The following is a 26,085-nucleotide window of genomic DNA, read 5'->3' on the forward strand; positions in this document are numbered from 1 at the left end:
AATACTTACACTATTTAAGCAAATTACAGAGTTATTGCCTTTTTCTGTGTTTTCTTTTGTCGATAATGCGTAGATGAATACGTACTAACATATACCGAAAAAATACTTCAAAAGTATTAAGCTTAACCAACATTTAAACGCATAAAAATATTCAATGGAGATTTAAAGTGACCAAAGAATTCATAAACAAATCAAATTTCTTACATAAAGCGAAGTTTCACCCGTACAATGCCTTTAATTAGGATATCAACTGTAGAGCCCACACCTATTTATTGCAATGTTCATATACGTGCCAGGTGTCACGACTGAGTGTGGGTCTTTGTAGATGGATTGATACAACCACATCTTCCGAGACGATTTTTTTCGTATTTTTCTTTAACAAGGGCTTAACCTAGTTTAGAATACAACCTGCATTTTCTGCCAATGAAAATAGCAGAAAAAGTATACTTAATCATTAAGAATTTCAGCTCTCGAGCGTTTTTCTCTAACTACAACGACCTAGGTCCGTGCTCACATGAAGCGTCATCATTTTGATGTGGTTGACAGCTTGTGTAATCTAATAGTGTTGAACATCCTCCAAACCGATTACATGACTTGATTCGTTGCAAGCCCATTCGACCTATGATGATTAAATTTAAAAATCATATTTAATAGTTTATATGTTGAAAATTAAATGTAATTCATATGAAAATTGAATAAAATAACAAATTTTATTGTCGTATGTTGCAATCTTCTCAATTTCTTAGGTTTTTTACAAAAAAAACATTTCGATATGTTGCAAACCAGACCGTGACCGGAAATGGGTACGGAATTGAAATCCGGAAATCACATGATCACATGATAGGTAAAATGGCCGAATAGTTCGCACTATCTGTCAACAATTTGTATTAAACGTTAGTACTCGGTAACTTTTCAGAATTATTCATCCATTGTAAAGAATAAAGGTTGTTTGCGATATGCTTTCTTAATGGTGACAATTGTCGTAAAATGTTTTCTTGACAAACGAATATAAAAGAATTGTTAGACAAAAAATATTGTCTTGAACTTAAACTAAAAGTAACAATGTCTGGATCTGATTCTGTATCTGGATATATATGTATACACTGTATTGCCTTTCGGCATTTACTTAGTGTCATTTTTTTTTTAAATTTCATAATTATTTCTATAATGTTTCCATGGTTGGAAAGGTCTTTCATACTCATCAGCGATGCTTTTTATTTCGTCAAAATCAGGTGGTGTAAAAGCTTATTTAAACTCGCACTAGGGCAAGGCCCATTTTGCAACAGCTCCTATAAAATTGTAAGTCATTTTCAGTTTTTGGCACATTGTGCAGACAGAATGTAACCCTGGTTAGATCTACCCTGGTTCTTTAACGTGTACCAGTGTATAGCACTATCACATGAAATCCCCATTTAATGTTCTTGCCAAAATCTTATCAAGTATTGTATAAAAGGCCGTTCCTTGTACCCATTTTGAAAAAGAGACCATTGATATCTGGGAATATTGGGAAAAATATAATATGTTATGCCAGGGGAATGGGTCTGATGGTTGGATCTGGTGGTAGTCCAAATAATTGTACATTGACGGATTTTTTTTAGATTTTTGATATGGCAAATCCTTCACGTACAAATTGTTTAGTATCAAAAGTGGGTAGTTGTTCCGATCAGGATTCCAGGGTAAAGCATATAGCGTCTATAAAATATCATAAAAACAAGAAATATTACCAGATAATGTTATTTTATATTAGTTCCGTACACAAAAAAATAAATATCCAACTTATAATTATGAGTTTGACGGCTTTTTTTCATTTCATTCAGTCAAAACATAACGATATATACATGAAGGGCACCTGCAAGGCTTTAGGGCACAGTTTTAAATCGCTCGGAACATTTCGGCCATGGCCGAGTTGTTACGATTGTATAACGAGGTCTATCTCGAAGCTTTGTCGGAGGAGGCCGAGCTATTTCGATTGTAACGAGTTGTTCCCCTTCGCATAATTGTTTTCTGTGTCAGTCAACTTTCGTTTTATTGGAAAGGTAAACAACTTGTTTTAATGCATTAAATGCTTGTTTAGTGCAAAATAACATTTCACTTACATGGTAAAATATGAATATAACTCTTTATGATCAATTTCAACCATAAAATACTTCACTTAAAACAATTTCAATATTTTTAAAACACCCCCGTTTTTTGCACATTCCCGTTTAGACGTTAGGGATTGGAAGAATCCCGTATAACACGTCTATTATTTTAGACTAGATCTGGTGGGTGCTATAGAAAAAAGCCGAAGAGGTGAGGGAAATCTAACCAGAGAACCCTGGATTGACAGTCAAGTGTGTTACCAATAGACCACAGATCCGCCACTCATAAAAATCATTCATTGAACTTATTATTAGTACTGATTCTCTTAAAAATTATGTTAATTGGAGATACTTATGTCAATTTCTACATGCTGAATTGACAGGCAGACATTATTATGTACACATGAAATCAAAGTCCATAATGTGGTTTTCAGACATATACTGATATAGACGTAAAAACTATTTTTGGTTTTAATTGTTATGAATATTATCTGAAGTCGTTCTGGCATATCATCTGATCATCTCATTGAGATTTACTTAATTAATTAATTACTACATATATTCATTGTAGAATGCTATTGAAAAAAATGATCAAATGTGTATCAGCTGATGACTATATTCTTTGTAGAATGCTATTGAAAAAAATTAATGTGTTAGCTGAAAAAAAATAATGTGTCAGCTGATGACAACAATGTTACTGTATTATACTGTATAAATAGACTGCTAGCATAGGATGCAGGCTAAAATATGTGAAAAATTGGACAAAAAAATCTTAATACCATAAATAGGACAGATAGACAGAGGGTGTTTTTCACACCTTTACACATTGACAGTGCAAAAAAGTGTGTCATATACACAGTAAAATATGGTACAACGAATTTCTTTGCAGGTTCTTTAAATCAAGAAGATGGCAGAATACTGGCTGATATCCGCACCAGGTGACAAAACTTGTCAGCAGACATTTGACAAGCTAAATGCTGCAACTGGTAGACCCAACAATATTTCCACCAACTACAAGTTTAACCTGCCTGATCTAAAGGTAACTTAATTCTAGTAAATCATATCGTATGCACCTATGCTGTAGGTTTTGTTGTTAAATCATGTGTTATGGTAGGAACATATATGCCAGAGTCTTTGATGAGGCACATTTCAACGTTTTATTGTTTATCTGCATATTTATTTGTTTATACATATTTCTGTTACCTTGATTGTGAGGAGAGCTGAAATCTTATAGAAGCACTATTGTCATATTGAGTCTGTTTCATTGAGGGAAACTAGTACAGATTTCTATTTTGAGAAGAACGCCAAAAAAAAATGGTTTGGTTATGGTTACATCCTTTTCAAAAACAAGAAGGGTAGTTGTTGTTTTTTATTAGGATTTATGTGAGTAAGATATCATTGGAGAATGTCTTTAAAGTAATCTTCACAATATACAACATTTTAAAACAAAGACTTTTTTCTTCTTTTTTTAACAAACAGATTATAAAAAGGGTAGACTCTGTGCCTATTTTGTAGGTAGGGTCGGGTAAGCCAAACTAAAAGTTGTTTTTTAGGCCTTATGTGAAAGTACCCCTAGTGGGGATCGAACCAACAACCTCTTGGATTCAAGAGGGGAGGACAGATATACTTAATCACTCTCATCCTCTTTATTAACCAGGTTTTCACACAGTGAAACCTGGTTATTAGAATGACGAACTTCGTTGTTCGGGCGGCCGGGCAGCATCAAACTCACCTATGAAACTGAATAACTTTAGTAAGGGTTGACATATCTTGACCAAAGTTGGTCTATAGGAAGAGTTAATGGAGGCATTTCATAGGATTGCGTTTTGGGTCCCTAGGGTCAAGGTCACTGTTAATCAAAATAGAAAAATGGTTGAAACGGAATAACTTTAGTTAGGGATGACATATCTTGACTAAAAATGGTCTATAGGAATAGTGTATAGAGACCTTTCATGGGATTGCGTTTGGCGTCCCTAGGGTCAAGGTCACTGTTACTAAAAATAGAAAAACGGTTGAAACTGAATAACTTTTGTAAGGGTTGACATATCTTGACCAAAGTTGGTCTATAGGAATAGCTAATGGAGACATTTCATGGGATTGCGTTTTGGGTCCCTAGGGTCAAGGTCACTGTTACTAAAAATGGTTGAAACGGAATAACTTGGTCTATAGGAAGAGTTTATTGAGACCTTTCATGGGATTGCGTTTGGGGTCCCTAGGGTCAAGTTTAAGGTCACTGTAACTAAAAATAGAAAAATGGTTGAAACTGAATAACTTAAGTTAGGGTTGACATATCTTGACTAAACTTGGTCTATAGGAAGAGTTTATGGATACCTTACATGGGATTGCGTTTGGGGTCCCTAGGGTCAAGGTCAAGGTCACTGTTACTATAAATAGAAAAACGGTTGAAACTAAATAACTTAAGTTAGGGTTGACATATCTTGACTAAACTTGGTCTATAGGAAGAGTTTATGGATACCTTGCATGGGCTTGCATTTGGGGTCACTGTGTTTAAGGTCAAGGTCATTGTTACTAAAAATAGAAAAACAGTTGAAACTGAATAACTTTAGTAAGGATTGACATATCGTGACCAAACCAGGTATAAAGGAAGAGTTTATGGATACCTTTCATGGGATTGCGTTTGGAGTCCCTAGATTCAAGGTCAAGGTCACTGTTGCTAAAAATTGAAAAATGGTTGAAACTGAATAACTTTAGTTAGGGTTGACATATCTTGACATAACTTGGTCTATAGGAAGAGTTTATGGAGACATTTCATGGGATTGCGTTTGGGGTCCCTAGGATCAAGGTCACTGTTACTAAAAATAGAAAAACGATTGAAACTGAATAACTGTAGTTAGGGATGACATATTTTGACTAAACTTGGTCTATAGAAAAAGTTTATGGAGACCTTTCATGGGATTGCGTTTGGGGTCCCTAGGTTCAAGATCAAGGTCACTGTTACTAAAATTAGAAAAACAGTTGAAAATGAATAACTTTAGTTAGGGATGACATATCTTGACTAAACTTGGTCTATAGGAAGAGTTTATGGAGACCTTTCACAGGATTGCGTTTGGGGTCCCTGGGGTCAAGTTTAAGGTCACTGTTACTAAATATAGAAAAATGGATGAAACTGAATAACTTTAGTTAGGGTTGACATATCTTGACCAAACTTGGTTTATAGGAACAGTTTATGGATACCTTTCATGGGATTGCGTTTGGGGTCCCTAGGGTCAAGGTCATGGTCACTGTTACTAAAAATAGAAAAAACGGTTGAAGCTGAAAAACTTTAGTTAGGGATGACATATCTTGACTAAACTTGGTCTATAGGAAGAGTTTATGGATTCCTTTCATGGGATTGCATTTGGGGTCCCTAGGGTCAAGGTCACTGGTCAAAAGGTAAACAAAAAATAGAAAAACAGACACAGGCTTAAGTTTTTCTTAGTAAAAACCTGGTTTCGTTGCATTGCGGCATTTCTTGTTTTTGGTTGAATTGGGTATAGATTAAGACTTTCATGCCCTTGAGGGTGGCATATTGTATTCGCACGGTCTATTTGTCAGTCTATTACAAAGCTTTGTTTTAAACATTTACCCGAGAACAGTTTCACCTCATACTTCTGTGGTAGTTGCCATTGACTAGTCTAGCAGATGACCCCTTTAGGGTCAATAGGTCAACAATCAATGTGGTGAATGCACCTTGATTGATTCATCTTCCACATGATTCTGACAAAATAGCGCTCAAGGAGTATAATGTTTGACAAATATCTCATTTTGCTATTAATTACAAGCTATAAACTAATTCTCTGTTTAAGATGAAAAAAGTTAATATATAAATACATTTTACATTCCTGAACATGCTTTCTAAGTATTTTTCTATAGATCTAAACTATAATTCTCATACTCCAGGTTGGGACCTTGGACACCCTTGTTGGCCTCTCTGATGACCTGGGTAAACTTGACACGTACTGTGAGGGGTAATATATAACATACTTGAACATTTTCTTGCTCAAGCAAATAGTTATTTAAATCTTGTATTACATAACAATATATATATACCTTAGTTTTAAATTCATCTACAGCTATGCCTGTAACCATGAGATGGTAAAATTCTGATAACTTATGTTTGAACTTATGTTTGAACTTTGTTTAAACTATAATGTAAATCATAAAGCATTTTGCTCATAGGATTTTCAAATTGTTGAGATCATTTTAATTATATATACGGTAATCGAACAAAGGTTGAAGCAAATAAATTGTTTGATTCCCATTTTATTTGATATTTTCCCATTTTGGCAGTATCTCCAAGAAGGTTGCTACTTACCTAGGTGAGGTGTTGGATGATCAGAGAGACAAACTGCAGGAAAACCTTCTTGCTAATGGAGGTATTCTTCTGTTCATCATACTCAATATTTCGCCTCATACTTTTCAACCAAACTTTGGTGAACTGAATCTATAATACAAACACATAAAGCAGGTCAATATTGAGTCTTATGCTTAGACATTTTAGACTTCTCAGTGTAGATCTGATATGATTTTTCATGTCATTAAGAGCCCCTTAATGATGATAAAAATTATGAACAACATGTCCCTTGCATCTAATACAAGTACACTCAACTAGCAGACCCACTTCTACCTGTGACCCAGACCTCTTATACTAGTACACACAACTATCAGATGCACTCCTACCTGTGACTTACACTTAAATTGTTAGTGAATATGAGCCCTATTCTATAGACTAACAACTCCAAATTTCAACCTTGAATCGTTTTGAAGATACAAACTAGAAGATACAAAATGAACAGTTTGCCATTTTGTTTAATTGGCTTTACCTGTTTTATTTCAGTTGACCTGAACACTTACATGACCCGGTTTCAGTGGGATCTGGCCAAGTATCCAATCAAACAGTCGCTGAGAAACATCACAGAGATCATCTCGAAGGTTAGAAAATATAAGACAAATGGACCCCAAGAAGCAAAAATGGGTATTATAGTGTATTTCTGAGCATCATATTAAATAATGTTATTCATAAAGAAAGTGTGAAATACTGTAAAAGAACCATGGACCTTGAAGACATTTACTATCTTTTGCTGATTGATGTTCACATCATTATAGTAATGTAAATGTATATAAACTTGATAACTGTACTTTATTGATTGGCGATGACTGGGTGGTTAGCATTTCATTCTCTATCTATAGTAATTTTTAAAACTATTTTATGTTCATCACTATTAAAGCACTTCAGCAGTTATGTAACTTGTTCATCACTCCGATGATCAATCAGTTTTTCACCTCAATTTTTTTGTGTGTTGATGTTTAGGATATAGATGAAACTTCAATAAGTATCTGAATTAATAAATGTGTTTTATAAGAGCTGTTAAAAAGAGGGAATAGATTTATTCCAGAAAGTTCAAGGAAAATCTTGGATAGCAGCCATACATTTGTATTATCTAGAGTTTACACAAGAGACCTTTCTCATGTAAAATGCATACCTGCAGACTAGAATTTACTGTAGACTGCGCCTGTATAATGTATCTCCTGCAGAATGTACTTTAAGAATGCACTTTAGACCGTGCCTGTATAATGTACCTCCTGCAGAATGTACTGTAAACTGTGCCTGTATAATGTACCTGCCTGTAGAATGTACCTTTAGAAAGTACCTGTAGAATATACCTTTAGAATGGACCTGAATAATGTACCTGTATAATGTACCTGCATTATAGACCTGTAGAATGTACCTGTACAACGTACTGTAAGTTGTGACTGTCATTTCAGCAAGTATCCCAGATTGAAAGTGATCTGCGAGTGAAATCCACGGCATATAACAACCTTAAGGGTAATCTACAGAACCTGGAAAGAAAGGCCACGTAAGTTACAGAAGATATACATGACTTTTCTTTGTACCATGTGTTCATTTTATAATCACATGTAAAGTAACACATCTTGAAATGTGATGTTACATTCTAATGTGGATTTTTATGTTACATGAATATCTTAATTACTATTTTAACAAAAATGTATTTCAACTGTAAAATGATAATAATTATACAAATGCATGTGGATTCAAGTACATGTACATTATTTGTTCCTAAGATTTTATTAATGTTAACATGACATGTACGGTGAAATTCTTATTACATTAGTTATTTATTACATTTCCAGTGGTAACCTGATAACCCGTTACCTTGGCGACATTGTAAAGAAGGAGCACTTTGTGCTGGACTCCGAATACCTTGTCACCCTGCTCGTCGTTGTGCAGAAGTATGTTTGCCCTTTTATATTATCTGGAAATAAACCCCACTTCCATGACTTTACAGTTTTGTCTTATGTTGCCTTATTGTTCTGTTTGTGTCATGTTTACTTGGTAAGCAGCTAATTGCATAAAACTGGTTAGTTTGGGTTGGCCAATTCAAGTTATCCAAAAGATAAGGACAACTTAAGTTTTATACAATGAACTGCTGTTGTTTAAAACCTTTTTTCATTATAAACATGTGATGATGTGTACGAACTGGTATGTGTACATCTATTACTTCAGTTATGTCTGCATGTTATGTATTACTTATATTTTTGTATCTTGTATCTTACAGGTCTTTCTTCCATGACTGGAAAACGAAATACGAGTCCCTCACAGACATGATTGTCCCACGATCTTCTACGTAAGTTATCAAGCTTTACCTTGCTTGTTTCTTATAAATAAAAGTTAATGTGATATTCTTGGTAACATAACTCAGCCACATCTCAACCATAGCTCAACCATAACTCAACCATAACTCAACCATAGGTAAACCATAACTCTACCATAGGTAAACCATAACTCTACTATAGCTCAACCAAAACTCAACCATAGGTAAACCATAACTCTACTATAGCTCACCCATAACTCTACCATAGGTAAACCATAACTCTACTATAGCTCACCCAAAACTCAACCATAGGTAAACCATAACTCTACTATAGCTCACCCATAACTCTACCATAGGTAAACCATAACTCTACTATAGCTCACCCAAAACTCAACCATAGGTAAACCATAACTCTACTATAACTCAACCAAAACTCAACCATAGGTAAACCATAACTCTACTATAACTCAACCAAAACTCAACCATAGGTAAACCATAACTCTATCATAGCTCAACCAAAACTCAACCATAGGTAAACCATAACTCTACTATAGCTCAACCAAAACTCAACCATAGGTAAACCATAACTCTACTATAGCTCAACCAAAACTCAACCATAGGTAAACCATAACTCTACCATAGGTAAACCATAACTCTACTATAGCTCACCCAAAACTCAACCATAGGTAAACCATAACTCTATCATAGCTCAACCAAAACTCAACCATAGGTAAACCATAACTCTATCATAGCTCAACCAAAACTCAACCATAGGTAAACCATAACTCTACTATAGCTCAACCAAAACTCAACCATAGGTAAACCATAACTCTACTATAGCTCAACCAAAACTCAACCATAGGCAGGGATAATTCTAGTAAGCGATTTCCGTGATTTCTCGCATAAAAATCGCTGAATTCGCATCCAAATTGCACAAATGCGATAAATTCTTGAACTTGATCGCAGTTAGTGTATTTTGTGCCTTTTTCCCCTTTTGTTGTTTTCAAAATAAAGCATCGTAGTTGCTGATGGCTTCTCGTTTATATTCTTTTGAATTACTGATGAATTGTCTCCCCTACTTTAAATGCATTTGTCTTATCGAATGTTTTGATCGATATCGTCCACGCACTTGTTTTCTAGCATTTTTGCGACCCGGAATAATTTTGTTTATGCGGGTTACTACTGTATTTTAAAGGCGTCCTCAATATCGGAAGCGTCAAAATGTCAAATCAGAAAACGTTTGCATTCCTTGAAATAAAGCCTCTGGATCAAAATAATTTAACAGATGAAAACAACAATGGAAAGCCTTCATCCAATCATCCAAAAATGTAAAGCACCTTTCAGCAAAATTGGTTAAATCCTATTATTTTGCTCAAGTATGATGAGTATGAATGTTCATGTTGTCTAAACTGTTAACAAGTGTTTCCTTCAAACAAGTGTATATATTATATCTATATATTGTTAATTTGTAAATATATTGATATTCATGCATATATTGTTATGCATTGTTTTATCACTGCGTTATCCATGTTTTATAAAAATATTACTGATATTAAAATTCTCTCACCAATTTTGGACAAATGGGAGCAATTCTCTCATTAAAAATCTGACATAGAATTATCCCTGCATAGGTAAACCATAACTCTACTATAGCTCAACCAAAACTCAACCATAGGTAAACCATAACTCTACCATAGGTAAACCATAACTCTACTATAGCTCAACCAAAACTCAACCATAGGTAAACCATAACTCTACCATAGGTAAACCATAACTCTACTATAGCTCAACCAAAACTCAACCATAGGTATCGTAAACCATAACTCTACCATAGGTAAACCATAACTCTACTATAACTCAACCAAAACTCACCATAACTTAACCATAACTCAACCAAAACTCAACCATGTCTAAACTGTAACTCAAAAAACTCAATCAAAACTCATCCATAACTACCATAACTCTACCATATCTCAAACACCTAACAGGATATTTACATGCAACTTGGTTCAAAAACAGTCATGTTGCCAGAGACAGGGTGTAGCAAGGCCCGTATTTCTGTGTTTAATTATTGATGGGTTATGCCCCTCACCAACTAGAGAAAGTACAGACAAGGACAATAACTTACATACATTCTTGAAGTTTCCATTAATTTTATAGTTATGTTATACTATTAATATTTTAGCATGATATTGTGCCTAGCTATTTTAATATTAGCCACTGTCCAGTTGGAGTGCACATAGAATCCACGTGTGAGGGGAGAATGTGATCTTTTTGGGACTGATCCAAAAATTCCTTGTGTTAGAGAATATCACCTATACCATTAGACTAGATCACTATTTTCATACTAATTCTAATAGAATCATAAGTTTCTTTGGTTAACAAATATTAGCTGGAGTTATGATACATTTTACCTGTAAATGCATCATAGTTCATGTTACTGGACATAGGAAGCTAATACAAATATTTAAATATAAAAAAATACTTTCACTGTGAATTTTTTCTCTATTTTCAATACTTTTGATGAGACTCATGATCAAAACTGTCTGAAACAGGCCAGTTGTACCTGTAACTGTATGATCATCAAACTCTTACTAGCTACAAGGAACGTAATATGTTACCTTTCAATAAAAACCATAGTACTGGTACGTTGTATACACTTTTTCAGTGTTATATATGAGGATGATGAGAACTGTCTGTGTACGGTGACGCTGTTCCGACGTGTGGAAGACGAGTTTCGACATAAATGTCGTGAAAACAAGTAAGTTAAGACATCCGAGTTAGCTCCCTTAATCTGAGATTGCTCAGGCCTTTTAAAACATTTGTTTGCATCTTTATCTAGCCTACTTGAACATCTTGTACGTACAATTAGTAAATGATACATTACCGGTAATTGTTCATGCTCAGAGTAAAGACCTTACTAAATTTGTTTTTAGCTCTACTGGCCAAAGGCCAGAAGAGCTTATGCGATGGTAATGTGTACGTAGTATGTGCATCCGTGCGTCCGTGCGTCTGTAAACAATTGCTTGTGAACACGATACAGTCTTCAGTTTTGATTGTATCTCGATGAAACTTGTACAGTATCTAGATATCCATTAGAGCTCGGTTCCTTTCGAAAACCAGCCAGATCCACCCATGCATGCCTAGATTATGGCCCTTGATAGTATAAAAAATGCTATTGTGTAAACAATTGGTTGTGAACACGATACAGTCTTCAGTTTTGATTATATCTCGATGAAACTTGTACAGTATCTAGATATCCATTAAAGCTTGGCCATGAAAGTTTTAAAGAAATGCTTTCTATTTTTAGCCAGGTCTGCATGAGCGAATTCTATTTTTAGCCAAGTTTACATGTATATGTTAATTCAAGTCTAGAGTTAAGGGAGACAATTTGCAAGTCTAGGATTTTGAGAGAAAATTTGCTTTTTGCTTCTGCAGTTGATTTTGTGAATTACTCTGCCTTGTTCTTGTTGAAAGCCCAAAGGCCATTTTTTAGCTTTAAGTTCTGTAGTTTGCGCATTCATCTTAACAAAATTGGTTGTGAATGTTTAAGTTATGCACCTGGTGTCATTACTGGCCACACCCAGGGTTCACAGGTTTGGTAAACATAAATCTGGAAAGGTTTGAAAATCTTTTTGTGTGTTCGTGCATCCATCTCAGCACAATTGATTGTGAATGTTTGTTCAAATTGATCAATGTTGTCCTAGGATGCCCTTGACTTTGACCTTTTGACCAACTTTTTTTAACTTTTAAAACTACAGAAAATTTTACTATGAGTACAGTTTTGAAAGCATTTTTTTTGTCAGATGACTTTTACTTGGCACATATTAAAATAGTTCATGCAACTAATCTGCTTACAATACTTTCTGGGCTCAGATGATGAATGTGCTACGTTTTCAGGTAACCCAAACACAAAACATAAACTATATGTCTGTTGCCTTTTACCCATACATACATGCTCTGGATTGATATGACCACAAAAGCCATGCCAGTAGAGCATAGGCCCTTTTGGGCCTCTTGTTATAGCTCTGTCATTATATGGAACTAAGATTTATAACATATAAAACTGAACTTATAAACTTGCTTCTAGTAATGTTACAATTTTTATTTGACATGTTTCTTGATTTATTCAATTTTACAGTTAGGTCAAATAAAAACTTAAAATGTAACATATTGAATGTGTTGGTGTTTCTCCCCCAATGTAGATTTGTTGTTCGGGACTTCACTTACAATGAAGTGGAACTGGCCGCAGGGAAAAATGAACTGAAGAAACTAGATGCTGATAAAAAGAAACAGTTTGTTAGTTTCAACTCACATAATTGAAAGCATTTGTATAATGTTTATGACTCTTAAAAGTTTTTTTTTATTTTTTTTATAATTCTAAGTTTTAAATTACATGTTCTCTGATGGTATTTTTACTGCTGAAATGTTGAAAATGATGCATTGGTAATAGTTGAAATTTAGAGTACCTTTTACTTAAGTGATTGCCGTACTACAAAACTGAAGTGTTTGGATTGAGTTATTCATTCCTGTACCCTCTGACCTACTGGTTTATAGCTCATTCATAAATATACTGGTGAATAAACTGTAAATGAAAAAGTAATGTATTATTGCTTTGCTCTTCTTTTTGTCATGTTTCTATCCTCTTTCCAACTATTCTACCGTTCACTATGCAGGGTCCATTAGTGAAGTGGCTGAAGGTGAATTTTGGGGAGTGTTTTACAGCCTGGATCCATACAAAGGCTTTGAGGGTGTTTGTGGAAAGTGTGCTGAGGTATAATTAAGGGATGTCTTTTGAATATGAATGATTTTGTGCCATCACTTTGGAATTTAAATACCCAGTACTATTGTTTTGCATGCATATTTTAATGCAAGGAAAGATAGTATTAATGTCTCAAAATAACAAATAATAGCTTTACCTTCTGATATTATGGGGATGTCACGTTGTTGATTATTAAAACTTGTAAAACAGTCAAAGTATTGTCCTTGCCTTGTAGTTGTTCTAGATAGCGTAGTTGTGCAAAATCTTTAACCATAGCTCAATAGGTAGATATTTATATGTGACAATGTACACTTCTTATCTGTAAAGTTAGTAGTAACACATGCATGTATGAGTAACAAGGCTCATCAGTCGGGCTAGAATCATTGTTATGTTAGCTGATTTCTGATGGAATAACCACTTTTTTAAAACCCTTCATTACATGATATGTATGTGTTTTGTCCGGATATTCCCAGGTATGGCCTGCCGGTGAACTTCCAGGCAATGTTGTTGCTGCCCCACAAGAAGTCACAGCGGAGACTGAGAGAGGAGCTGAACAGAATGTATGATCACCTCGACAATACAGCATTTACCGGCATGGATGTATGTACACCAGTGGGATAATGCCAATTAGATCAATAATTATATAAATCATTTGATAATGCTCGACAATAGTTTTGACACATTGTACAAAATCATTTGCGTAAAGTCATTTAAAAAATTCAAACCAGCATATAGTGAATAATATGTTACATTTATTCAGCAACCATGGACCAAAGTCTATTAGTGCAGTGAAAATAACTATAGGTGCCATTGATCAGAGATGGTGCCAAAAATGAATAAATATGAATCATGATTAAATACATAATAAGAAGGGATTGTAGACTGTTTTGAATCCAAGTTCTACAAGGAAAATGCAGGTTTTCATACTTGGATACCATCCCTGACCGATTATAACTTTCACCGAAGAAAGCAACATGCTATGTCCCCAAATAGAATAAAAACGATGTAATTATTAGTATCTATGGAACTTGATTGTAGTTTGTACCATATGCATAGTTCACATAGTTATCCCCGTCAGGGAACGGCTGTTCAGTTTGAATACCAGCATGGCTGAAATTCAGTCACAAATGTTTTGAGTTCAAAAGAGTGCTTATGTTTCAAAGAAAGACTTTCCAGGAACTTTATGTGCGTAGTAGGAGTGTCTAAGAAACTCAGACTTGGTTACAGAAAAACACTAATATAAATGTCTATTAGTCCACTAATTTGTTTGTCAAAGATGAATATATATATTTACAATGAGATGCTGTCAGATTTTATTACAGTATTTATTAAGACTGCATTTCATAATGATGTAAACTGAAACTGTTTTCTCTGAACAAAGTGATATGTTACCAGTTAACCAAGTTATTTCATTCTCATGATTACATGTTATTGTAAGTAACAGTTGTTCCAATCTCCCCAGGGTCACTAGCCTTGCTTTATTACAACGCAAAGCCTCGCCAAGCCTTGAACCCATAAACAGGCATTCTTATTGGACTTATTAAAACACAGCTTCAACAACATCAAAGGCGTAAACAACATTTTCTTGTTGAATCCTATAGAAATACTTCACGTAGAGCTATACATTTATTGTTAGATGTTTGTTTTGTCCAGCCAATCTTCAGCACTAAGAGGCTAGCATGGGTGCTTGTATATTCTAATGTTCTAAAGAACAAAAATAAATCAGCCTTGATTGGTGTAACACGTGATTGGTAGAATGATCAGGGAATCATTAAACAATCTGATAAAGAGCTTGTATTAACAACACAGTTGGAATAACTAGGTCCAATTAATTGTATGCATGTACGTCAAAATATATTTTATTTTGTTTGAGAATTTCACTCCACATTTAATTTATATTATTATTCAGACAAGCATACAAGAAATATAAGGGGCTCATTCCTCAAACAATCTGAAGCCGATTATAGCAGCTGATTAATTACGAGGATAAGCTGATCCCAATATATTTTGTTTCGACATTTGCTGCTTCATGTTCTCTTTTTGAAAAATGTCCATGCTTTTAAACAAAATAAGCAAAACGATTATTGTACCGGTAATCAACAAGTATTTATCTGTGAAAACTGTTTAAACCAGTTATACCGTAGTTAAGATATTTTGAGAAATTAACTCTAGATGTGGTGTGTGTATTTCAGACTGGTACGGTAGACATTCCTGGCCTGGCTGGTATGGGCACTGACTACTATCCTTACGTGTTCTACAAGATTAACCTGGAGCTGGTTGAAGCCCGACATTGAGACCTGACATCGCATAGATCATCACCACATATAGATATCCAGCAGTGTGCCATGTCATTGAAATAGGATAATGAAATGTAACACCAACTAACGCTTGGTTTTTAGATTTATATTTATACAAGGTTTATCATAACATTATGTTTCTTTCTAAATTTTCTTATCAAATTGTCTCAAATGTGTATTTTCCATTCCACTACTATAGCAATTTATTTTGAAGATCTAGTGCACATAAATGAGATGAACTGAAAGTGTGAAATAAATACATATAATTTCTCACCAACATACATCTACCAATGAGGTTACTCATGATTTATCTAATATTCTTGGATGGCAATTTCTACCTAGTCATTTAAAAAACAGGCTCTGTGGATAAACATACATTCCATTTAGCAATATACTGTGGTCTCGAAAGAAATATATGCATATGAGGAGTTTTGAGTTCAAGCTACGATTCAATGATTGGCGGCTTCTTTTAGCCTTAATTTAATCATACAGTGTAATGATTAGCATTTAAATAGGGAGAACATTTAAATCAGTGTTACATGTATATTCAGTGATACACCCATGCATAACATTAGTTGGGAAAAGTAAGAGACATTTTATTTTAAAAGTTGCAAAAAAGGTAAACAAGTTGAAAAGCTGCGCAAGGCCCATGACTTTGTAGCTGATGTGTAACCCAGAGCTTCAGAGAAGGTTTTTACTGAAAGTGTATTGAACATCATTTTGTAATTTTGTCAAGTGTAGTGTACACCTTATTTCATTCAATAATGTGTAATGGCGATTGTTTACTGGAACATTGAAGCGCAAACATACATGTATTTTACATACATGATTGGCATAATCCTAAATGCAAATTTTTTTTTTAAAACAACGGACAACAGTTAATACGGTATCCTTTGCATAATAAAACACAGGAGTGATTTCACGCCTAATTGGCACATTTAAAAATGTTATAACAACCCTATAGCTCTGGTAACATCAAACAAGAAGTTTTATCTAATATAGTCGTGCTCCAATGACTTCATTCTCTGTATTTGTGTCCATACAATCTGATTGGCTACATTAATCTTAGATTCAATTCAGATCAATATAGAATACACCCCTTCCCTTATGCCTTCATGTTTATTGATTTCATACCATGGTTTCCTTATCGGCCACCATAAGCTGTTTAACAAATTGCTTAGAGAGTATAAGTTTTATTATTGGTGTACTTTCTAGTCAAGATTTGGATGTATGAATCCTATTGATTAAAATAACATAAAATTGTATTCAATGACCACTGCTCTATGAAATTCCATTTATGAAGACTTTAATGCATATTGAGGGATGTAGACATTAACTATTGTAGATGTCCATATGTATCTAGTTGTGTATAGTTGTTGTAACCAAGACAAATGTTCTGTGATGGAGAAAGTGTAGGATTTAGTACTAGGAATGTGTGCAAAACTGAAGTATTTATTTCTTATTTTGTAGATAGATACTACAGTTTTGAGCTCTGTCTTTTGAATGACATGCATTTATGTACAAGACTTAGTATGTACTTTTTGTGAATGTTAAGTTTTTTTCTTGTATTAAAATGAAATCTATCCCAGTTATTGTGAACTTTTGTACATATAGGAAGAGCATGTATAAAGTATAAAAATAAATGTCAAAATGACTTATGTTTGTTTTTGGAAACTGTACAGTAGTATACATGTAAGACACAGAGTGTTAAGTTTTTCTGAGAGGACAAGGGTTTGTTTCAGTGTATAAAGATTGCTATATATTTTACCAAGTGAACCCTATAAATAGTTAAATTTCAAAAGTGGCTTTATCTCAAGCAAGCTATGTACTAATGTGTATATTGCAATTTATATCAACATTGAAACAGACAATTTCTCTTTTTATTCCATGCTTATTATTTATCAAAAATGATAAATTATTGATATTTCATTTGAAAGTTTGAGTCAAATGATGTCATTGGAAAATGATGTTTTAGTTTCTATACAGGGCTCTCCATTTACTTTTTTCCCAATAAAAGTGGCAAGAAAAATGAGAGAAACAAAGCAATTATCTTTCAATAATATCTGACAAGCTTGAAATTTGAATATTAACCGATTAAAAGCTCTTCTGAAATAAATAAATATAGGCATTGTCATCGCCTTGTTGTTGTAGGACTAGTTGTCACAATTGTGCAAAAACTGAAACATCTCAGAAATTCTTAAAGATGCTAACAGAAAATTTGGTATATCTGTCCATAAATGACGCTACATGTGTAGCAAGATTAATAATTCTTATCTTAATGTTTGTAGAGTTATTCCCCTTGTCAGACAAAACTGACACATTTTGCCCCTGCTTGTTATGCTTTTGTTTCTGACTTCTTTAGCAATACAGTTGAATACCTCTTACTTTATACTTATAATAAAATCTGTCTGACTTTGTTGGCTGCATATTAACGTCCTTCTGGAAGCTATTACAGTATGAACATTTTGCTGAATAATCTATAAAGAGGGTACATTTAGGTAAAATGCGTTGGTGGAAATTGCTTCATCTGTAGAAGTTACAGGTAACTGCAGGTTGTCAAAAAGTTAAACAAAAGTAATTGCACAAGTTCTGACTTGCATTCTTCAAGAGTTCATTCACAACAAAATGTATTCCAAGATACCATATGCAAGTCTGATATTTAATATGCAGGTGTACGATGATAAAAGGCTAGAAAAATATAGCTGATTCGATTCTAAAGTTAATGTAGAGAATTAGATTTGAATTTACCAGCACTTATTTTCCGTATTTTGTACTGCTCTGCAGGACTGTATTCAATAAGCAACGATTGATCTTTAAGATAAGAAACTAAGTGTTTTGATTGGCCTGTATATTTAGCTGAACCAATAGGAATTGGCATTCAAAATTGACCATGAGAAAATATTCCTGGTGGGATCGAACCAAAACCTTGTGTGAGGGGCAAAAGTCTTTACCATTAGACCGATCTCACGCTTGTGAGATCAAACCCTTAACATCTTGGGTGAGTGGCATACACCTATAACAGAAGACAACTCTCACCCTAATGGGGATTGAACCCACAACCTCTTGTAGTAGTGGGGGGACTCCTTTGGTGAGAGGCAGTCACCAATACAACAAGACTACTCATACCCTGGTGGGGATTGAACACACAACCTCTTGGGTGAGAGGCAGTCACCAATACAACAAGACTTCTCATACCCTGGTGGGGATTGAACCCACAACCTCTTGGGTGAGAGGCAGTCACCTATACAACAAGACTTCTCATACCCTGGTGGGGATTGAACCCACAACCTCTTGGGTGAGAGGCAGTCACCTATACAACAAGACTTCTCATACCCTGGTGGGGATTGAACACACAACCTCTTGGGTGAGAGGCAGGCACCTATACAACAAGACTACTCATACCCTGGTGGGGATTGAACCCACAACCTCTTGGGTGAGAGGCAGGCACCTATACAACAAGACTTCTCATACCCTGGTGGGGATTGAACCCACAACCTCTTGGGTGAGAGGCAGGTACCTATACAACAAGACTACTCATACCCTGGTGGGGATTGAACACACAACCTCTTGGGTGAGAGGCAGACACCTATACAACAAGACTACTCATACCCTGGTTGAGATTGAACCCACAACCTCTTGGGTGAGAGGCAGGCACCTATACAACAAGACTACTCATACCCTGGTTGAGATTGAACCCACAACCTCTTGGGTGTGAGGCAGGCACCTATACAACAAGACTACTCATACCCTGGTTGAGATTGAACACACAACCTCTTGGGTGAGAGGCAGACACCTATACAACAAGACTACTCATACCCTGGTTGAGATTGAACACACAACCTCTTGGGTGAGAGGCAGGCACCTATACAACAAGACTACTCATACCCTGGTTGAGATTGAACCCACAACCTCTTGGGTGTGAGGCAGGCACCTATACAACAAGACTACTCATACCCTGATTGAGATTGAACACACAACCTCTTGGGTGAGAGGCAGACACCAATACAACAAGACTACTCATACCCTGGTGGGGATTGAACCCACAACCTCTTGGGTGTGAGGCAGGCACCTATACAACAAGACTACTCATACCCTGGTGGGGATTGAACCCACAACCTCTTGGGTGTGAGGCAGACAACTAAACAACAAGACTACTCATACCCTGGTGGGGATTGAACCCACAACCTCTTGGGTGAGAGGCAGACACCTATACAACAAGACTACTCATACCCTGGTTGAGATTGAACCCACAACCTCTTGGGTGAGAGGCAGGTACCTATACAACAAGACTACTCATACCCTGGTGGGGATTGAACCCACAACCTCTTGGGTGAGAGGCAGACACCAATACAACAAGACTACTCATACCCTGGTTGAGATTGAACACACAACCTCTTGGGTGAGAGGCAGACACCTATACAACAAGACTACTCATACCCTGATTGAGATTGAACACACAACCTCTTGGGTGAGAGGCAGACACCAATACAACAAGACTACTCATACCCTGGTTGAGATTGAACACACAACCTCTTGGGTGAGAGGCAGACACCTATACAACAAGACTACTCATACCCTGGTTGAGATTGAACACACAACCTCTTGGGTGAGAGGCAGACACCAATACAACAAGACTACTCATACCCTGATTGAGATTGAACACACAACCTCTTGGGTGAGAGGCAGGTACCTATACAACAAGACTACTCATACCCTGGTGGGGATTGAACCCACAACCTCTTGGATGAGAGGCAGACACCAATACAACAAGACTACTCATACCCTGGTTGAGATTGAACACACAACCTCTTGGGTGAGAGGCAGACACCTATACAACAAGACTTCTCATACCCTGGTGGGGATTGAACCCACAACCTCTTGGGTGAGAGGCAGACACCTATACAACAAGACTACTCATACCCTGGTTGAGATTGAACCCACAACCTCTTGGGTGAGAGGCAGACACTAATACAACAAGACTACTCATACCCTGGTGGGGATTGAACCAACAACCTCTTGGGTGAGAGGCAGGCACCAATACAACAAGACTTCTCATACCCTGGTTGAGATTGAACCCACAACCTCTTGGGTGAGAGGCAGACACCTATACAACAAGACTACTCATACCCTGGTTGAGATTGAACCCACAACCTCTTGGGTGAGAGGCAGACACCAATACAACAAGACTACTCATACCCTGGTTGAGATAGAACCCACAGCCTCTTGGGTGAGAGGCAGACACCTATACAACAAGACTACTCATACCCTGGTTGAGATTGAACCCACAACCTCTTGGGTGAGAGGCAGACACCTATACAACAAGACTACTCATACCCTGGTGGGGATTGAACCCACAACCTCTTGGGTGAGAGGCAGACACCTATACAACAAGACTACTCATACCCTGGTTGAGATTGAACCCACAGCCTCTCATACCCTGGTTGAGATTGAACCCACAACCTCTTGGGTGAGAGGCAGACACCAATACAACAAGTCTACTCATACCCTGGTTGAGATTGAACCCACAACCTCTTGGGTAAGAGGCAGACACCAATACAACAAGACTTCTCATACCCTGGTGGGGATTGAACCCACAGCCTCTTGGGTGAGAGGCAGACACCAATACAACAAGACTACTCATACCCTGGTGGGGATTGAACCCACAGCCTCTTGGGTGAGAGGCAGACACCTATACAACAAGACTACTCATACCCTGGTTGAGATTGAACCCACAACCTCTTGGGTGAGAGGCAGACACCAATACAACAAGACTACTCATACCCTGGTGGGGATTGAACCCACAGCCTCTTGGGTGAGAGGCAGACACCTATACAACAAGACTACTCATACCCTGGTTGAGATTGAACCCACAACCTCTTGGGTGAGAGGCAGACACCAATACAACAAGACTACTCATACCCTGGTGGGGATTGAACCCACAACCTCTTGGGTGAGAGGCAGTCACCAATACAACAAGACTACTCATACCCTGGTGGGGATTGAACCCACAACCTCTTGGGTGAGAGGCAGACACCAATACAACAAGACTACTCATACCCTGGTGGGGATTGAACCCACAGCCTCTTGGGTGAGAGGCAGACACCTATACAACAAGACTTCTCATACCCTGGTTGAGATTGAACCCACAACCTCTTGGGTGAGAGGCAGACACCTATACAACAAGACTACTCATACCCTGGTGGGGATTGAACCCACAACCTCTTGGGTGAGAGGCAGACACCTATACAACAAGACTACTCATACCCTGGTTGAGATTGAACCCACAACCTCTTGGGTGAGAGGCAGACACCTATACAACAAGACTACTCATACCCTGGTGGGGATTGAACCCACAACCTCTTGGGTGAGAGGCAGTCACCAATACAACAAGACTACTCATACCCTGGTGGGGATTGAACCCACAACCTCTTGGGTGAGAGGCAGTCACCAATACAACAAGACTACTCATACCCTGGTGGGGATTGAACCCACAACCTCTTGGGTGAGAGGCAGACACCTATACAACAAGACTACTCATACCCTGGTGGGGATTGAACCCACAACCTCTTGGGTAAGAGGCAGACACCTATACAACAAGACTACTCATACCCTGGTGGGGATTGAACCCACAACCTCTTGGGTGAGAGGCAGACACCCATACAACAAGACTACTCATACCCTGATTGAGATTGAACACACAACCTCTTGGGTGAGAGGCAGACACCAATACAACAAGACTACTCATACCCTGGTGGGGATTGAACCCACAACCTCTTGGGTGTGAGGCAGTCACCTATACAACAAGACTACTCATACCCTGGTGGGTATTGAACCCACAACCTCTTGGGTGAGAGGCAGGCACCTATACAACAAGACTACTCATACCCTGGTTGGGATTGAACACACAACCTCTTGGGTAAGAGGCAGGCACCAATACAACAAGACTACTCATACCCTGGTGGGGATTGAACCCACAACCTCTTGGGTGAGAGGCAGACACCAATACAACAAGACTACTCATACCCTGGTGGGGATTGAACCCACAACCTCTTGGGTGAGAGGCAGGCACCTATACAACAAGACTACTCATACCCTGGTGGGGATTGAACCCACAACCTCTTGGGTGAGAGGCAGGCACCTATACAACAAGACTACTCATACCCTGGTGGGGATTGAACCCACAACCTCTTGGGTGAGAGGCAGACACCTATACAACAAGACTACTCACATGACACATAGTGGGTCACAATCTATTCTATGGTACTACAGTGTATGATTATTTAGGTATCATTGAGGAGTATAAAACATTAAACAACAAAGAAACTTGCACAAAATCATTTCTTTTGAAATCTTAAACACATGAGGTAAATAACTTAGTCAATAAAACCAACTCAACCTTTCAAGTGAAATTTCAACAAATGTAATTTAAGTAATTGACAAATCTGTCATCAATTTTAAAGGGGCTCGTTCACAGATCTTCAATTGTCTAAATAGGGATAATTCACTTACCGTTATGAACATAAACAACTAAACAACTGGCTTATACTCATTTGAAGATTCTTGTCCAAGCCTAAAGGTACACTATTTTAACGAGCTTTAGTTACAAAAGCTTAATTCGGCAAAATAAGACAATTTCTGTGGTATTTTTAAATATGTGTTTACAATAAGAGCTCTTATCAAACTTTTGATGTTTTATCATTGTTACAAGCCTTTTGTTCACAATTTACATAAAATTAAAATTCTTCAGTGTCTGACCTTACAACACATGAACAAGTCCATTTAACAGTTTTAGACCATAAAATAATAAATAAATTTCAACAACAAAATTGTTCAAAACAAAGTCAGTAACCATTCACAACAAAATAAATAATATGTTTTAATAAATACACAATATTGGACAGAATGCTATTATTTCAATAAACACTTTCATGCAAGAATGCAGAAAGAGGTAAAATACATAGTCATGAACTTGAACTTTTACACATCATTGTATACATGACAATATTTACATAATGATTGTTAATTAATGTAAAATGTAGTCTTTGAATATTTAAAGGTGAACTGAACTGTAATTTCTACTTCTTAATTTTATCCATTCTTTCTACTAAACGCGCTTAAGTTTAATATACAAAGCGTAAATTTTGCTTCTACGGTCTACCGTTACCACGGAATCGGGCCTTTGTTCTGCCCATTCTATGGTTGCTAGATGAATTAATGCCCTTGAAATGAGTGGACACTGTGTTGTCTCCCTTTGTTTTAAGTGCGCATGCCCAGCGAGTACCACAATGCATTGCTTTAATTTCCCGGAAAATGTTAGATATTTCTGGGTGTCTGATATCGCCAACATATTGTTATAAGAATTATATCTATAAAATCTACGAAGTCGGTTTGAATAGCGATACAAAGTGTTTTATATGAAGTCAGTCTGTATCCTTGCGATAAATATAAACGTGTTACTTCCCTTGGATTAAAATAAGCCATTTAAAATGGAGGCCATGACAACACTACTTTCAGAAACCGTCAATGACAGACAAGTCAGTGGCACAAAATAAGGTAGCGATAATGAAATGCAGACGATCTTAAAATTTTACGACCGTGCTCGTATGTTGGAGCAGCTGGTTGAAACGGATTGATTTACCAAACAATAATTGCAGTGTCAATTAATCGTAATATGGACTTGGACAGGTTTATATAAACATTGGAGATTTTTTGACTCAAGGAAATTGGAACAACCAGCATTCCATAATATTGCTTTACATTTGGCTGTTTTAAGTCAGCATTTTTAATGGAATGCTGTGTTGCACTCTAATTAGGAAGATAAAATTGTGAGTGATAAAGGTGAGTGATTTGATAATTACTTGTATTTTATCAAAGAATGACCTCCACAATAACAGCTAACAGTAAATCTGTCAGGAAAAGTGGGCCCAATGATGGGCTCAAACCTATGCTCACTAAAATACTAACCGATGTCCCATGTTCGTATGGGATTACCCACAAACTTCACCCCTCTCTCTTTTATCTAAAGACTTATCAAGACACCCTTGCATTTAACATCAAAGTAAACCTTGGATGAACAGTGCATGGTGTTGGACTCTAGCCAAAAAACACTCAAAGTTATCATGGAATTCTTAATAACTTAGCTAACCAAGCTGCTGCTTCCCCAAATACAATGCACAGTACAACAATAAGGCAACTCATTGCTGGATTTTCATCCCCCGGCCTTTTTTTTTTTTTTTTTCGCCGCCACTTAGAAATATTGACGCATATAAAAATGTTGATCTAGTGTACTGGTATGCATTTGCATATCGGTCCAGAACGGTCTAGGAACTGAGTTTATTCTTCGATGTAAAACATTAACTTGTTAAATAGGAGAAATGTTATGATCTTGATTGTGGTTCGCCTAGAAACTAATGTTTATGGCCCCTTATGCATTAAGAAAAAGCATAAGCATTCATCTAATGAACAACAAAATACCCCAAAAATGGTTGAAAAGCAATTAATCTAGCAATTAATTTATATTGGCCAAAGAGAGACTTAGATTTTAAAGACTGTCATTCACATTTTAAATACAACAATGGTTGGTTTACATTTAAGTGATACTCACCTATTTTGCCTACTTATTTTTAGTATGTTGTAATATAAATCTGTAAACAAATCATTGAGCTAGAGTTATGGGCCTTTAGCCCCCATAATCATACGATTTTACACCTTTAGGAACCGCTTAAAAGGGAGTGATCCATAAAAAAAATAAAAACAAGAAAGACTGAAAAAGTCATAAATCAACAACTTGAGGGTGAGAGTGGTCTAGTGGTATAGGTGTCCGCCTCTCACCCAAGAGGTTGTGGGTTCGATCCCCACCAGGGGTACTTTCTCATAGCTTCTCAAAAAAAGGACACAGTACTGGTTTCTGCCCAGGAAACAGACTCGAGAGTGATTCTATAAGCTATCAGCTTTCGTCACAATCGAGCTAAAAAAAATTAGTATAAACCAACAACTTAAAGAGTTTGTGGAAAGTTCAGTTCATAATTCTGGTTGAAAATAAGGTTTAGTGACTTCACTAGAAATTTGTACTTATTACTGTCATCAAAAGGCTGTTGATACTAGCTAAAAGGCTGTTGATCCTTCAATTATGCAATTTTTAATACAGGCTTCATTTACAATGGGAAATTCAAGGGCGGATGTAGTATTTGATACTGGGAGGCATAATTTAGGGGCAAAAACAATTAATTGGGGCCCTCCATCAGAACTGAAATGTATTTGTTTAAAAGCGTTGGCTGTGGTGTTTGAAATTTTTCACAATTTCTTGATAGAAATGGTGCATTTTAGGGATA

At 36.6% G+C, this 26,085-nt stretch overlaps 1 protein-coding gene across 2 annotated transcripts; it reads left to right on the plus strand.

Annotated features, from left to right (window-relative positions):
* Window positions 1-831: 831 nt before the first annotated feature.
* Window positions 832-17,408, plus strand: LOC128232495 (V-type proton ATPase subunit C 1-like). 2 transcript variants are annotated; one of them, XM_052946067.1, is made up of 13 exons: window positions 832-893; window positions 2,971-3,120; window positions 5,982-6,049; window positions 6,372-6,457; window positions 6,919-7,013; window positions 7,848-7,939; window positions 8,235-8,333; window positions 8,660-8,728; window positions 11,364-11,456; window positions 12,901-12,994; window positions 13,372-13,469; window positions 13,931-14,057; window positions 15,650-17,408. In XM_052946067.1, the coding sequence occupies exons 2-13, from the start codon at window positions 2,989-2,991 to the stop codon at window positions 15,749-15,751; spliced, it is 1,155 nt and encodes a 384-aa protein (XP_052802027.1). In that variant the 5' UTR covers window positions 832-893; window positions 2,971-2,988; the 3' UTR covers window positions 15,752-17,408. The 2 variants fall into 2 exon arrangements, with proteins under 2 accessions (XP_052802027.1, XP_052802028.1); XM_052946068.1 differs by having other exon boundaries at window positions 868-904.
* Window positions 17,409-26,085: the final 8,677 nt, after the last annotated feature.

The sequence above is a fragment of the Mya arenaria genome, chromosome 4, assembly GCF_026914265.1.
Source record: "Mya arenaria isolate MELC-2E11 chromosome 4, ASM2691426v1".
In the NCBI taxonomy this organism is placed as follows: Eukaryota; Metazoa; Mollusca; class Bivalvia; order Myida; family Myidae; genus Mya; species Mya arenaria.